The 17730-nt window shown below is 35.4% G+C and overlaps 1 protein-coding gene across 3 annotated transcripts in view; it reads right to left on the bottom strand.

Moving 5' to 3' along the window:
• The window catches only part of LOC150103899 (uncharacterized), a 426738-nt gene that overhangs the window by 222256 nt on the left and 186752 nt on the right, over nt 1–17730 (bottom strand). For all 3 annotated transcript variants that reach the window (XM_090397172.1, XM_090397171.1, XM_090397173.1), the window contains exon 10: nt 9345–9506. In XM_090397172.1, the coding sequence (XP_090253298.1) occupies nt 9345–9506 (162 nt within the window). The remainder of the gene's footprint in view (nt 1–9344; nt 9507–17730) is intronic.

Here is a 17730-nt window from a genome sequence, read left to right as displayed (position 1 = left end):
TATCATGAAATGTAGGTAGATTGCTGAAGCAGGACTTGCCCCTTCCGAACACATGCTGACATCACAGAAAATCTTATGTCCATCAACCCAATTCTGTATTCTATTTCTAACCAATTTTTCCAACAGTTTGATCACAACTGCAGATATACAGACCAGTAAGAAAATTCTGTCTCAAACCATTCTTGTGGAGTTGTATTATTTTGCCTTATTTCCACTCCTTAGGAACATGCCCCACTGCAAGACTTTCATTAAATAACCAGTTCAAGGGCATTCAAGTTTGAAGCCATTTGGTGTGAGATGGAATCTAACAAGAAATTACATAGTGGGGTGTTGTTACAGACCTGGTGGATCGGTTGCTAGTGATGAAGAAATGCATCACCAAATAGACAAGGTGAGTGCAAAAAGAGTAATCATAATGGGAGACTTTAATTATCCAAATATTGATTGGGTAGCAGTAGAATCTCATGAGAAGAATGAAAATACATTTATTGAGCTGTTCCAGGACAACTTCCTCAAGCAGCATGTGACAGAAGGAAATCGAGGTCACAGAGTGTTAGATTGAATTATAGTGTTGGAGGGCGTTTCAGTTAAAGAAGCAACTATTCTACCTCCAGTTGGTGACAGTGATCATGCAGTACTCACTTGGGAAGTGGCTAAGTTTATGAATGTTCCATTCAGAAAAGGTTACATGCTGAACTACAAAGCAGGAAATTATGACCAACTGAGGAGTATACTGAGTTTAGTGGAATGGAATCGGTTGGAAGGAAAGAATATCGACAGTGCATGGGAAGCATTTAAACAATACTTAAATGATGCAAAATTAGAATGTGTCCCGAGAGTTCGAAGAATAAATAGAGCAGGAATCAAATGGATGTGTAATCTTATTAAGCAAGAGATTCGTAAGAAAAGGAAGATGTGGAAGAAATACTGTGTGCATAAGGAAGACGTCCTTTATGAATGTTATAAGCAGCAGGCTAGAATAGTCACAACTGTTGCATGGAAAGCAAAGTCTGAGTATGAAAAGAAACTGGCTCTGCGTGCTAAAGACAACTCACAAGAATTGTATCGATATGCTGCAAGTAAAAGAAAGAATGAATATGAAAGAATAACTCTTCTAAATCCAGATGGCATGAGGGTTACAGATGCAGAAGAGGTTGTTCAGTTAATGAGTGCCCATTTCGTTATGAATGCAACATTGAGCTCACTGTTACCTCTTCACTAGATGAAGTAAAGCAGGTGTGTGAGACCAAGGTATTAGAGCTGTTGCACAAACTGAACAAGAATTCAGCAATAGGGACTGAGGACTATCAGCACGTGTGCTAAAAGAGTGTTCAGCAGAACTGGCTGTTCCTTTGACCAGGATGTATAATATGAGTCTCAGAACAGGGAAGATTCTGCAGGAATGGAAAGAATGTATGGTAATTCAATTGCACAAGGATGGTGCAAAGACCAATGCATCCAACTATCGACCAATTAGTATTTCAGGAGTGGTGGTGAAGATGTTGGAAAAATTGGTTAGGGCTTGCATTCAGAAATGGATTGACAGTGAATTTCTACTTTGCAATGAATAACATGCATTTACTAAGGGAAAGTTATGTTTTAGCAACTTGCTCACATTCTATAACGATGTTACCATTGAACTAGACAAGGGGAATGGATACACATGATACTTTTGGATTTTGTTGAGGCTTTTTGACATAATACAGCATGGAAGAAGCATAAATTGGAGAAATTGGGTTTGGGTTATACAATATTAGCATGGATAAAAGGATGGCTGACTGGCAGATATCAAAAAGTGGTATACGGGGGATCTAAGTCTGCAAGGTCTGAGTCTTGTCCCCTCTGGTCGTGACAAGAAGCTTAAGGTCGAGACTATAGAGATTTCCCTGCACAGGAGGCCATTGCATGCTTTGACCATCCTGAAAGAGTGGAGATACCTCGGTATCATGTTCACCCCAAAGAGAAGGTCTTCTGTCTCTTCGATTCCAGCTTTTAGGAGAGCTTCTTTGAGTAAAGTTCCTCTCCAGCCCTAACAAAGACTGTTTCTCCTTTCCCACTATCTCCTGCTTCACTTTTACTACAAGTTGGTGCTTGGTAGGACATATATCTCGGTACTGTGCTAAATGGACAGGGCTATCCATTCAGCCGTGAGATCACGGCTTCGATTGCCGACTGACACCCCGACTGCATATTTCCACACGAGGCTGAAGGACTGCGGGCTCGGGGTTCCATCACTTAGATGGCTGATCCCACGCCTTTGAAAAAGTTAGAACTATCTTTTTCCACTATCTGCAGAGAGGCTTTCTATAGCCCATTAATACAAGAAGACTAGGTGGGCTAAAGGCTGGTTCCATTATCAAGGTACCTTAATTGAGTTAGCACCTGCAGAACACCAGAGAGGACATCTCTGTTGCACTCTTCTGCGGATGGTGCTCCTTTAAAAGAGTCATATCTGGTGCCTCCCCAGAATGATTGGGTAAGGGATGGTACCAGACTCTTCCCTGGGTTTGAGTATATTGACCTTATCAGGACGAGGATCAATGCCCTGCCCACTCAAGCCCACACAGCTCGATGGGGTAGTGACGACTCAAACTGTAGGGCTGACTGCCACTACAGTGAGACATTGTCTCATATAGCCCAGTGTTGCTTCCGCACCCATGGGGTCTGCATGCAGAGGCATGATGACGTGGTCTCCATTCTGAACAACCAATTTAAGAACAAAGGCTGGAGACCATGGTGGAACCACATTGTAGGACCTCCATAGGTTTGTATAAGCCAAACTTAGTAATTAAAAGAGATAGTGACGTTTGGGTAGTTGATGTCCAGGTGGTGGGAACAGGGCATCCACTAGCCTATAGCCATAATAATAAGGTAAACTATTATAAGAATACCAAGATCTAGTAAGTAAGATGCGGGAGGATCATGGGGCATCTCCGATGTTTACCAGTGCCACCATCTCTCTACATAGCATATGGAGCACAGATAGCTCATCATCATCAAATTCCTGCCATGTATCCTCAAGAGGTGTACAGGATATGATAGTACTACATGAAAAAAAATTACATCATTACTAACTTCCTATCTACAATTTTCCTCCAAATCAGTCTGTTACTTGTCAAGACTCCAACATTATCAGATCTTATATTTCTATCGTCTAAGGCACTTTGTACTGTATCAATCCACCTATATCTTGATCTTCCTCTGGGTCGTTTTGCTGCCAACCTGGCAGAGAACACTTGTTTTTGGTAATCTTTCTTTGTCCATTCTGTTTAAGTGACCATACAACCTGAGATTAGCTCTGCTAACGCATTCCTGGATGCTGACAATGTCAAGTTCTTTCCTAATATCCTCGTTTTTAATATGATATTGCCATTGATGCCGTCTGTTCATGCCTATAATCTTTCTCAGGACTCTCATATCTGTGGTCTCTAGTCTTTGGTCAAATGTTTTACTTCTGACCCAGCTCTCAGATCCATAAGTTAAAACTGGTTTGAACACTGTCTTGTATACAGCTAATTTAGTGTTCTGACTAATTTCTCTCTTATTCCATATGAATTTATTCAATTGACTTCCCACCATACCAGCTTTGCTGATTCTGTTGTCTATTTCTATATTGAATTTACCATTTTCACTAAAAATCGTGCCTAAGTAGCTGAAATGTTTTACTTGTTCCACAGGTTCCCCATTTTCACAACACAGTTGACATTTTCAACAATTCTACCTATTTTCATTGTCTTTGTCTTTTTAATGCTGACCTTCATACCATATCTATTACAACAGTTATTCAATTTAGTCAGAGAATCTTGCAGACTTGTAGCGGATTTATTTAGAAGTATAACATCATCTGCATAAAGCAAAGAGCTGACATTAACATCTCCAATTTTGATATCATGTTTAATACCACTTTCCTTCATAATGTGATCTAAGCTTTTAGATAAAAGTCCTTTCTAAGCTTTTTCAATAGCCTCCAGAATATTTCCTGATATTTATTTTCCATGTTCTTATTAAAGTCTTCCCATGACTTTTGTTTAGCTAGTTTTAGTGTTTAGCTTTCTTACATTTTCTCCGTGTTCTTTAAGAGCAAGCTGACCTATTGCCATAACTTTCGATATGCTTTCTTCTTTTCCTTGACTGCCTCTTTAACTTCCTGAGTCCACCATGGAGTTCTGATTTTTCTATCCTTACAAACAACTCATCATATGCCTCTCTGGCTGAATCAATCAATGTGTTCTTCAGGGTTTGCCACAATCACCAAGTTTTATTTCTTGTTTTAAAATTCTTTCATTTTTTCTTGAATGATGTTTGTGTATTTTAGTCTACAGTTCACATCTGAGAGATGCTCAACTTTTATTCACTTTGAATCTTTCTTACATGTTCTTCTTTTCAATATGAAATTCAATTTGTGCACATTTTTATGTTGGAACACTGTGTTAGTAATAACCAGTCCATGTCCTGAGCAGAAATCCAACTGGTATTTGCCATTATTATTAGCTCTTTTCTCCAAATTTTCCAAAAATATTTTTTTTTATGTCTGACAATCATTTCCTACTGTGCTAGTTAAATCCCGAACAAGGACCAACTTTTCATTTTTCATTGTGTCAGTTGCTTTCTCTTAAAGCAGGAATGTCAAACTCAACTGGACTGCAAGCCATAAAAGTGCATCTCAAGTGGGCCACAAAACATTTTGACTGAAAAAAACCTGCACTAATTAGAATTGATTAATAAAAATTAATAATGAAAATTTATTTATTCTACGTCATTATAAGACATAAAATAATAGTGTAATGATTATGTCATCGTCGTCGTCCGGTAGCATCCTCCAAAAACGAGGGTTGCAGCAGATGAGCAGCTCTTCTCCATTTCTCTCGGTCTGTTGCCTCCGTTATTCTTAAACAAGTCTATTCCATTCCACAATGTCATTAAACCACTCTTTCGTTGGCCTGCCACATCTTTTCTTCCCTTCAACTTTCCCTTGTAATATAGTTCTTGTCAGATGTCCTGCAAATCTGGACTTTCTTGCATAATGTTCTTAAGCAGTGTTCTTTCCATCCCAACTCTTCTTAAAACTTCTTGATTTGATATTCTCTCTGTATAGCTAATCTTTTTTCATCCTTCTATAACACCACATTTCCAATGCATTAATTCTTTCCATATCTCTCTTTCTGAGTGTCCATGACTCACTTCCATAACTTGCAATACTCCAGACTGTTGGTTTAGTTATTCCAATTCTCACACCTACTTTAATATTCTTATTTATTAAAATTCTCTTCATTTCCATAAATGCTGATTTAGATCAAAGTTTGCTTCTCTGAGATCCAACTACCTAAATATTGAAATCTTTTCACTTCTAAAATCTTTCCTCCACATCTTATCTTTGCATTATCTAAAGCAAGCATACCTATTTATCTGCCCATTATCGTTATCTTGGTCTTCTTTGTGTTAATCCTTAGTCTGTATTCTTTACAGGAGCTTTCAATTCTTTGAACAATTTGTTGTAATCCATTTTTGCTTTCTGCCATCACCACTACATCATCTGCATACCTTAATGATTATGACAACTCAAAAAATAAAGTATCAGTGGATGTGGCGTTTACACAACATGGTGCTTGGCCGCACAAAGGAAGACTTGGTTTCGAGTCTAGTCAGCGACTAGAGGAAATTTTTCTAAGCCTTTTTTCGACTGGTTCCCGAGTTAGTCTATCTCTGGCACAGGCAAGCGGGTTTTTTTCTCCCAGAAATTCGGACTTTTCATTCCGTAAACTTAAGAAAATTGACCACGGAACCCACATTATTTCAGGCATCTAATACGAGTGTTAGGGACCACGAGATTGTGGCACATGTAGAGCCATCTCTCTTCACTGCGTGCCGCTTAATTAGTGATAGCCTTGGGCCAGCTATCTCTGATTGGGTACCAGTGGAGATTGAACTGCCCACTCAGTCTCCAAAAAGTTAGGGCTAAAAACAGCCTCGCCTACTCCCTGTATATATGGGAATAAAAAGGTGTTAGTTGATTTTTTTTATATATATATATATTTACAATATATAGCATTTAATTTAATTCAATTAAATTTAATATGGTTTATTTAAATTCGGATATTTAATTTAATGAACAGTTAGACGGCCACAACTGCATCGAATGAACTATTTTGAGTAATTTCTCATTTCTTGTGTGTAAACTTTTAGTTACCTTTGACCCCTGAAGATGCAAGTCAAACGACTTTCGAAACTTGTCAGGTTTTTTATTTTTATTTTTATTGATATTTATCTTAATAAACGTGTGGTCCAATTACCAGAATCTTTCTTATGAACTGCTAAACTACAGAAACCTACACCTAAAATTAAATTTTATTTGAACAAATCAAATATTTATACAGTTTCATTATAGAGTCTCATTAATAATTATCACAAAAATTTACAGAGCCTGCTGTTAGTATGAAATTTTTTGTGTTTGCGTTGAAATAAAATCCTTTTATTTTAGGGGGGACATGTCTATATTTTGGGGAAAGATGATAATATTTTGGAGTAAAAATATTTAAACTTGCATATTATAATTATGGTAATTTTAAGTAATCGAATTTTTTTTTTTTTTTTTTTTTTTTTTACACTTGACAACGTTTATTGTTAACCAGCTTGCCAAAATTTGGAACTCAAAGATTGAAGCATACGACTCTCATTGTGGCAAAAAAGATTGACATCGATTAGTCTTGATCTGTGAGCTGTTTTGTTACCTTCTAATACATGAGAATAACTGTTCACATAAATAGGTGCTTCCAAAATAACATAGAATTTTGCTGCAAACCTTTTTATTTCTGAATATTTTTGACCTAAATAAGTGTATGTTTTTGGAACACTGACTTCTTGGTATTTCTCTTTTACAATAGAATCATTCTGCAAATCAGCAAGTTCCATTTGAATACAAACAGGAGACTTTTTTTCGAAATTAAAGAAAAAAGGACCTGTAAAAAAGTGAAAAAGCTTCTTGCTCCTAAAAATCTATAAATCGCCTATCAAATTCTTCTTTAGTCTTTTCTAGTTTGGGACAATATTGAGAAAAGGTAAAACTATGATTCTTATTGTTCGAGAGAATATCAACATTCATAGGTGATATTCACTTTTAAATGATTTTTAAACAAAACCAATTTACATCTAAAACTTGCCAGTACATCATACATGTGTGTTATTAACTGATCTTTCCCCTGAAGTTGGATATTAAAAATCATTCAAATGTCCTGTAATATCAACTAAGAATGCTACATCTTATACTCATGTCTGATCATTAAGAAATGTAACATTATGATTTTTCACTTCTAGGAACAATTTCATCTTCTCTAAAAGTAGAAAAAAGCTTATGACAAGATAGCCAACAAATCTCTGGATAAGGTAGCCTTTCAAATTCGCTCTCCAAGTCTTTAAGAAATTGTGCAAACTGGCAATGATTGAGGCCTCTGGATCAGATGAAGTTCACAGTATTTGTCACAGGTTTGAGTGCACTGCTCATTTCGAATACCTTGGAGCACAGGACCTGCTGATGAATAATGCAGTGGAAAGATTGCAGTTTTGGAATGTATGGATACATTTCCTGTAACTCTGCTGCAAGTCTTGGTACAAAACCTTTATTTTTGCCTGTCATTGGTGGAGCACCATCGATTGTCACAGCTATAAGAGGAAGTAGGCATTTTTCCAAAATGCTCCACATGGCATCATAAATGTCTTCCCCTGTAGTAGTTCAGTGGATGGAGATCATTTCCAAGAACTCTTCAGTAATATTCATATTGTCGTTGCGAGCCCGAAGAAACAGAGCAACTTGAGCCATATGAATATAGAAACTTTCGTCAAGTGCAATTGAAAAGCACTCTACGTTTGTGGATATTTCTTGCAACTGGTCACACAGATTATCAGCCATTTCAGTTATTCTTTCGATCACAGTATTTCTGGACAAAGAAATATTGCGAAATACTTGCACATTTTTGGGACTTATGTTTTCGGCTGCTTTTATCATACACTCCTTAACCAAGGAACTGTCACTAAAAGGTTTGGAATGTTTCGTCAATAAATAGTTGATTTCATAACTGGCTCTCACTGCTGATTCATTGTCTTTCATAATATTTGAAAATACTTGTTGACTTTGAAGTGAATTCTTGATACTTCATAATTTTTCTTCTCTCAGTTTACCCTTAAAGAGTGAATATTGTTCTTGGTGAATTTTATTGTAGTGCCTTTTTATATTATGTTCTTTGGCGACACTAATTGTTTTGTTACAAATAATGCACACAATTTTGTCCTTTGTTTCAGTGTAGAAGTAATTCGATTCCCATTTTTCTTGAAAAATTGCTAATGAGGGGAAAAAATTTCTTTTTTTTGTTGTCTTAGAAAGTGACATTGTCTGGGTGAATAAATATATTATTAATAATAATTTTTTATAAAAATGTATTTATATAATTACTTTCATTATTAAAGCTAAATTTATTGAATAAAAACACACAAAACTGTAGACCAGTGCACGATACTATTGCAAATAAAAAATAAAAAAGGGATTCTCTCACAGCTAGATTATGTTATTCGTGTTCGGCACATGACATGTGCTTCAGAGATTGCTGATTGACAATAGCAGGCAATTATAAACTCGTGTATGCTGGATTGGCATGAGGAGTGTATGCTGTGTGTCATTTGAACAGCTGCTAGCCAATAGAATTCAGTTTCTTCAGTCTGCTAACCACAGCGTGCTATAAATTAACAATGAAAGCAAAAATATAGTTTATGATTGATGAGGATCGGATCTAACATTGAAATTGCGATATAAATTTTTATCATTGCAATTATATTATAGCACATTGTTGCATCCATATTGTAACTATAAATGTTGTATGAAAACAAATAAATCTAATGTTTAAATCGATATTTCTGTTTTATTATAAAAAGCAACCATCCCTTTTTTTGTATCTTTCCTTGAGGCATCACAGGCCACAAGAAATTGCTTTGCATGTGGCCAGCCAGTTTGACATCCCCCTGCTCCAAAGCCTCAAAAATTTCTCCACTTCTACCTAAATAGAACCTTCTGTGGGATCATAAGCACAAATAAGTCTCATTGTCTGGTTCCCCATTGTCTGTTCCAGTAGCTGACTTTTTACTGTTTGCCCTGAAGATTTACTTACAGAAAATCAGATATAATGTAGCACGTATATATTACCTGGTTTATCACAGAAATGCTCTTATATCAAAGATGAGAAAAATATAATCCCCCCCCAGCACTTTTCTCCAAAATGCATTATGAATTTAACGAAACAAAATATGAAAATTCATCAAGATTCAAAACGTGGAATATTTTACAAGTAAATTAGCCTTACCTAATATGCTTAATACTTTTTCTGTATCTCCACTTTTTACAGTTGAATAAAAACTTTTTGCAGTATATCTCAAATTAATAGGTTTTTCTGCAGAGAGAGATGTCAACATAGTTTGATTCTGCTGCTTATCTGGACCAAGGAGAAATTTACCTAAAGCAGAAGCTATTAAGAAAACATTGTTCATTAGCAAAAATAGAGCAACAATTCCCCCCCCCCATATATATATATATATATATTTCAAAAAATAGATTTAATGACTCCAAGACCGAGATAACATATAAAGATTTTAATGATAAATACTACTAGTTTCGGCATATAGCAGCCTTCTTCAGGTATTTATAAAGGAAAGGAATACTAATAAACATTGAATTATATAAACAAACTGGAAATTACAGGTACAAATTGCCTCACATAATCGATACATAAAAACTTTGTATTTTTCAAGTTGTTCCAACTGGCGTGCCATTGTTTGTTGCAATTGTGCGTGCAAGTTCACGTGAACGCCAATATTGAATAACTGCAGCATGGCTATCTGGGATGTTATAACTTAAATTATTATTTAAGTGGACCGGGTTCAGTAGGATTTCCCTTGATTCTACAATTTTTCTTTCAAACTCATCTTCACAGCGAAAAATATTTTCTGATTTATTCCAGCATACAGAGTGGCTTTGTTGGTCATCATTAGGATTATTTGAAAAAAGAACATGACTGGATAACGCAGTTGCATGAGATCTTTTGTATGAGATGTCTCTCTTATGCTCTTCTATGCGTTGTTCAATAGATTTGTTAGTTTGACCAAAGTATGGGATATTGCAATCACACCACAATTTATATACTCCAGGGTACTTAAGGTTGTGATGAGTAGGTTTTGGATGGCTGATTAGAGAGCGGATTTTTGGAAGTGTGGTGAAGAAGGTCCTGATATTATATTTTTTAAGGACTTTAGCTATTTTCTTAGAGACTGTGCTAATGTATGGAATAGAGATGCTACCTTTAAAATTAATAGTCTCTGTTGTGCACTGCTTAGGAGGGTTCAGAAGAAGTTTCTTAATTGTTTTTTCAGAGTATCCATTTTGTTTAAAAATAAGAGTGAGGTGATTCATTTCTTTTTGTAGTTCATCTTGTTCATTTAAGAGAGAACGTGCTCTGTGTCCTAAGGTAGATATAATTCCAAGTTTTTGTGGTGGAAAATGATGAGAAAGATTATGCAGATATCTATTGGTATGCGTAGGTTTTCTGTACATAGAGATTTTTAATCTTTCAGAGTATCGTGTAAGCATAACATCCAAAAAAGGTAAAGAGTTATTATTTTCTATATCAGCAGTAAATTTTATATTAGGATGTTGGATGTTTAGATGACGAAGAAAATCTGTGAGAGCTGTGTGCCCGTGATTCCAAATAATGAATATATCATCAACATATCTTTTCCAAACTTTTGGTTTAAATGAGAAGGAAGATATATATATATATATATATATATATATATATATATGAAAAGCCACTCTGTATGCTGGAATAGATCAGAAAATATTTTTCGCTGAGAAGATGAATTTGAAAGAAAAATCGTAGAATCAAGGGAAATCCTACTGAACCCGGTCCACTTAAATAAAGATATGTTGATGATATATTCATTATTTGGAATCACGGGCACACAGCTCTCACAGATTTTCTTCGTCATCTAAACATCCAACATCCTAATATAAAATTTACTGCTGATATAGAAAATAATAACTCTTTACCTTTTTTGGATGTTATGCTTACACGATACTCTGAAAGATTAAAAATCTCTATGTACAGAAAACCTACGCATACCAATAGATATCTGCATAATCTTTCTCATCATTTTCCACCACAAAAACTTGGAATTATATCTACCTTAGGACACAGAGCACGTTCTCAATATTGGCGTTCACGTGAACTTGCACGCACAATTGCAACAAACAATGGCACGCCAGTTGGAACAACTTGAAAAATACAACGTTTTTATGTATCGATTATGTGAGGCAATTTGTACCTGTAATTTCCAGTTTGTTTAAATAATTCAATGTTTATTAGTATTCCTTTCCTTTATAAATACCTGAAGAAGGCTGCTATATGCCGAAACTAGTAGTATTTATCATTAAAATCTTTATATGTTATCTCGGTCTTGGAGTCATTAAATCTATTTTTTGAAATGTATAACAACCGAGTAAAAACTAATCGCCACATATATATATATATATAAGTAAAATTGAAAGTGCCTGCTAGAATAAAGTTTATTTTATTCTAAAATAAATAAATATATATATATATATATATATATATAGTCTACAAATACAGTCTACAAATTCTCAATCTATCTTCATAATCAGTATTCCACAATCCTGATATCATTTTTAATTGATACCTGCGTACGATAGTCTAAGTGAGGTCTTGTAAGAGAGGCAAAATGACATCCTTATCTTTACATGGTTAAGGTTCATTTTAGAATTGCAATTATTCTCTGAGTTATATTTACGACTTTTGCTATATGAGTTTTGAACTTAAACTTCCTGTCTATTAAAACTCCAAGATCCCTAGCCTGATCAGTTTCTTCTAGCATAATCATACCAATATAATTTGACATTGAAGATATATATATCTTCAATGTCAAATTTGACATTGAAGATATATATATCTTCAATGTCAAATTATATTGGTATGATTATGCTAGAAGAAACTGATCAGGCTAGGGATCTTGGAGTTTTAATAGACAGGAAGTTTAAGTTCAAAACTCATATAGCAAAAGTCGTAAATATAACTCAGAGAATAATTGCAATTCTAAAATGAACCTTAACCATGTAAAGATAAGGATGTCATTTTGCCTCTCTTACAAGACCTCACTTAGACTATCGTACGCAGGTATCAATTAAAAATGATATCAGGATTGTGGAATACTGATTATGAAGATAGATTGAGAATTTGTAGACTGCAGACACTAGCAAACAGGAAAAAGAAACGTGATATGATTGCGAGTCACAAACGTATGAAAGCAGAATTTCAGTACATGAAATTTTTCGTTTTATGGAGGGTGGGGAAAGGATGTGAAAGCATCCTCAGAAGTTGAGAATGAATGCCGTCAAGAAGGGATGAGGGCTAGATTTTTATTCTCATAGAGCGGTGCGTGATTAGAATGGATGGCAATTGAATGTTGTGTGAAAGTAGTGTGAATAAATTCAAGAATAGGTATGACAGATGGTGCAAATAGTATGGCCTACCTTGATGAGTTCCTGACTCCATGGAGGTCTCTATTAATAATAATAATGATAGTAATAATAAATTAAAATGGAAGGGAAAATGAATGGATAAACTTTAACTGAAATTGTAAATTAACGTTAAATCAGAAATTACTTGAATTAGTTATAAAACCAACAGGATATTTACATGTTACATGTATACACTTACAGAGATTTTTTCCTTTTAACTAGACAGAATTCTTGTTATATTAATCCAAAAATAACAGGATATCACAATTGGATAGAGAAGGAATCTACTGTCACCTCTTTTTGAGTGGCAGCAGGTTGTAATCCTTAAAGAGCTTTTCAGGAAAATAGAATAACATAGCAAACAGAGGTTGGTGAGAACAACTTAAAGATAAATGGTGTATGAATTTGAATGTGTGCATGGGTTGTGCTTTCCAGCTACTGCTATTTATTTTTATGTTTGGTAGAATGTGGGAAATGAAGCATTTTCTTGGATGCAGTGCAGTTAAGCTGTACCTATGGACATACCTCTAAAAAAAGAAATAAAGTAGAAACAGATCTTTGTGATAAAGGCTATGGTATGCTCTGTAGAAGAGGTATTATCAATTAGATTATTATTATTATTGTTCCGGGCAACTCCAAGGAGTCAACAGACTCATCGAGGGAGGCCCTAACATCATGTCAAGAACAACTATTCGACATTGACAGTATCTATCATACCTTGCCTTGAACTCATTCACGGTCGTAGCACCCACAACAAACTCTGGAAGCTTATTCCACTCATTCACCACTCTCCAAGTAAAAAACCTAGCTCTAACTCCCTTGTCAACCATGCTCTTGCCTAGCTTCCATGCATGGCCCCTAGTCCTCCCACCACCAGTCATATTTTCAAAAATATCTTCTGGATCAATCTTATAGAAACCCTTCAGTAATTTGAATGTCTCAATCATATCACCCCTCCTTCGCCTATCGTCCAATCTCTGCAACCCACAAATCTTCAACCTATTCTCATAAGGTTCATTCCACAGACCTTCCATTATCTTGGTCACTCATCTCTGGATCCTCTCCACTTCCTCCCCATCATGAAGAAACCCTGGTGCCCATAACTGGGCACAGTAGTCCAGATGGGGTCTTATCAAGGCTCGATACAGAGGAACAACAACTTGTTTGTCTCTGCATGTTAAAGTATTTTTCAGAAGCCAAGTGATTTGATGAGCTGATTTAGTCACTTTTGCAATGTGCCCCCTAAACTTCAATTCCCTATCCACCAACACTCCAAAATCCCTGGCCTCATCAATCTCCTGGAGTACGGTTCCACCAATGCGATATACTGCTGCTATTCTTTTCACCCCAAAGTGAAAAACAATCTTCTTCTCGACATTAAGGATTTTTGGAAAAGTGTCTTGAGTACCACATGGGAACAGTATTCTAAGGTGAGGCATAGTTTAGATTTGTACAAAGTGAGTACATATATACAGTAGGAGCAAAGAAGACATCAAGGAAATATGTAAGTGATGTTTGTCCATTCTTATTCCAGTGGAAAATGCTATGGTGATTAAAGATTTGGTGGCCTTGAAACTTGGAATACCTGAGCACAGCAAAGTTTGCCAGTTGAAGAGGAAGCAAAGATATTGCTATCAATGATAATAATAAAATTTGGGAAAATATTTTGTAAAGTAAAAATCTGATCCTGACAACATCTATTTGGCCAGAATCCAGCTTGCTCTTCACCAAGCTTCCCTTCTGCAATCCTTCTCAATCATTTCCCAAGTATATTTGCATAAATCTTACCTGGAACAATAAGGAGGGAAATATCTCTGTAATTCTCACGTTCAGTTTTATTTCCCTTTTTATATATATGGGTACACGAGAGCTCTACTCCAATCATCTGGAATTCATCCCTCTGAACTATGCAGTGCAGCCACTGGTAAGATATTTATACCTCCATACTTAAGCATTTCTGGTTGAATATCATCTACTCCAGCTGCCTTTTGATGCCATAGTATTCCAGCTGTAGTCAGGAATAATATGGATATGTATTCCTGACTGCATGCCTGCTGAGCGTTTTTCACCACTGTGCAGTTTCTGATTGTTTCATTTAGCAATTTTCGAAGTAATTACTCCATACATCAGGGATATCTTTTTCTCCAGTTTTCATGTCACCTTTATCATCTCTAATTCCTTTTACAGCACTCCTCTTTCCTCCATTTCTGAGCTTCTTCACAGAATATCTTGCCACCTTCTTGATATTTATTTTCTATGTTCTTATTTACACAGAAGACTTACATTTACTTTTGTTTAGCTAGTTTTATATACAGTGTTTAGTTTTCTTACATTTATCTCTCTATTCTCTAAGAGCACAAGCGACTTATTTGCTAGGAATAATTTTGATATGCTTTCTTCTTTTCCTTCACTGCCTCTTTAACTTATTGTGTCTACCATGGAGTTCTGATTTTTCTATCCTTGCAGACAATCTCACCACATGCCTCTCTGGCTGAATCAATCTGTGTTTTCTTCAGGACTTGCCACTGCATCTCCAAGGTTTGGTTCCTGTTCTCAAACTCTTTCTTTTTTTTTTCTTTTTTTTTCGAATAATGTTTGTGTAGTTTAGTCTACAGTTGGCATCTGAGAGCTGCTCAACTTTTATTCACTTTAAAACTTTCTTACATGTTCTTATTTTCAATATGAAATTCAATTTTATCCTGCTAAAGACTAAATTGATCACTTCCAATTTCAAATCCTTCAACAAAACATCTTTTTTTTTTTTCAGTTTCATGTCACCTTTATCATCTCTAATTCCTTTTAACAGCACTGTTTCCTCCATTTCTAAGCTTTTTCAACAACCTTCAGAATATCTTGCCACCTTCTGGATATTTATTTTCTATGTTCTTACCAAAGTCTTCCTGTGCTTTTGTTTAGCTAGTTTTACACAGTGTTTAAGTGTTTTTTTTTAACTTTTATACTGCATAACAGAAAATTATTTTTTGGGGGGGCAAAAGATTTAAATTTTCTGTTATACAATATAAAAGTTTAAAACAAATGCACAACACACACACACACACACAGCACTGTGTGTAGACAGTTATTAATTCAATGCAACTGCTTTCATTGCTGGGATTTTCCACCACATTTATAATGGAATGCAATAGTTCTATATTATGATAGTAGTGAATGGGGATAGTTGGAATATATGGTATAATTTGTAGAATTGCATTGTACAAATGTACTAAATTAGTAAAAAAAAAAAAAAAAAAATATATATAAATATATATGTGTGTGTGTGTGTGTGTGTGTGTGTGTGTGTGTGTGTGTGTGTGTGTGTGTGTGTGTGTGTGTGTGTGTGTGTGTTTTACTGTAGCAAAATAAGATAACTACTATATCCAGTAAGAAAATTATAACTTTTGGACTGCAAGGCCCAGTTAATCCATAATCTGGTTAATCAGCCTCTAGATAATCAGAAGTTTATTGTACTCTTTAATATAATTTAACTGCACACATTTCACATAATAAAATTTAACAGAAAATATCTTATACTAAGTATATTATGAAATCCTTTCCCACAGATATCTTTATTTATTAAGCTAGAGATTCTGTCTTAGACATGTCCTGTCTACTACTACTGCTGACTTTTAGACATATGTATGTCGCCAGACCAAGTTCTGTAATTATTTGCTACCCAGAACACATTCTAAATAAAAATGGTCTTCTTTAGTAAGTATATATCATGGAAGATTCTTTAATTTTTTACTTACTTCTATACTTCCATATTACCTGTATAGCACCTTGTATATACACCTTGTATTAGATGCCAAGGATAGAAACACTTTTAGATCATCAGCATGGCAAACAGAGTCTAATCCAGACTTATGTTTTGTTTGAATAAACACAGAAGGGCAACCATTACCAGCAAGATGACATGTACTTTCTAACTTCCCACACGGTCAACATCGACCGCTGTTACTGGAAATCGGTATGACACTAACTATAGCAAGATCCTTTCCAAGACCGTTTTGGAATTTTAAGAAAGCAAATCGGAGAAATTTTGTGAATGAATTGGATAAATGTGTTCATTGGATACCTGCTAGAGTTGCAAAGTACAAAGATTTGTAGAAGCAATCATATCAACTGCAAAAAAATATATCCCTAGAGGTTACAGAAAAGATTATGTCCATGGATGGAATGAAGAGAGTGAACATCTCTACAGAGAATTACTGAAAAGTGAAGATCCTGAAATAGCAGATGAATTACTACACAGTCTGAACTCATCTCGAAAAACAAAATGGATTGATACGGTTGAGAACCTTGACTTTAAACGATCAAGTAGAAAAGCTTGGAATCTTCTCCAACAACTATCCACAATTAATCTAACTAAAAGAAAAAGCACAATTATCTCCCCTGAGAAAATAGCTAATCAAATCGTTAATATGTCAAGGGCACCTAAGGACCGTGAACATACCAAAAAAGTTAAGAAAGAACTTAGAGCTTTAAAAACAAATGTCCCTGCTTTCTCACGATATGCCTCAATCTTCACTATAGATGAAGTAAAAGCCTTCATGAAAGATATCAAAGCAGGCAAGGCCCCAGGCTTCGACAGTGTCCATCCTGAATTTCTGATTAATAGCAGGCCGAATACTATAAAATGGCTCTATGAATTCTGTTCTGATATATTATTGACTGGCCAGAAACTACCTAGCCAGTTTAAGAAGTCAAAAATAGTTGCTATTCTTAAACTTGGAAAACCACCCCAGGAGGCAAAAAGTTACAGACCTATTGCTTTATTGAGTTGCACCTATAAAATGTTTACAACAGATTGTCCATACCAATTATGCAGCATGTCCCGATTGAACAAGCTGGTTTTAGAGAAAAACGTGGTTGCTGTGATCAATTGCTCACTTTAACATCATACATAGAAGCTGGATTTCAGAAGCAAGAAAAAACATCAGCTGTCTTCTTGGACCTAACAGCAGCCTATGATACACTATGGCGTGAAGGTCTTATATACAAATTTCTTAGCATTGTTCCATGTAAACGGACTGCACACTTAATTTCCTCCATGCTCACTGAACATTTCTTTCAAGTTATATTAGGAAATAAAATGTCCTGACAACGAAAACTTAATAATGGTCTTCCAAAAGGATCAGTATTAGCACCCTTACTTTATAACC

This window comes from Typopeltis vanoorti, chromosome 8, assembly GCF_054136105.1.
Source record: "Typopeltis vanoorti isolate ZY-2024b chromosome 8, IOZ_Tvanoo_1.0, whole genome shotgun sequence".
Lineage (NCBI taxonomy): Eukaryota > Metazoa > Arthropoda > Arachnida > Uropygi > Thelyphonidae > Typopeltis > Typopeltis vanoorti.
The sequence above is the reverse complement of the archived record's forward strand: the minus strand, read 5'-3'. Positions and strand labels throughout refer to the sequence as shown.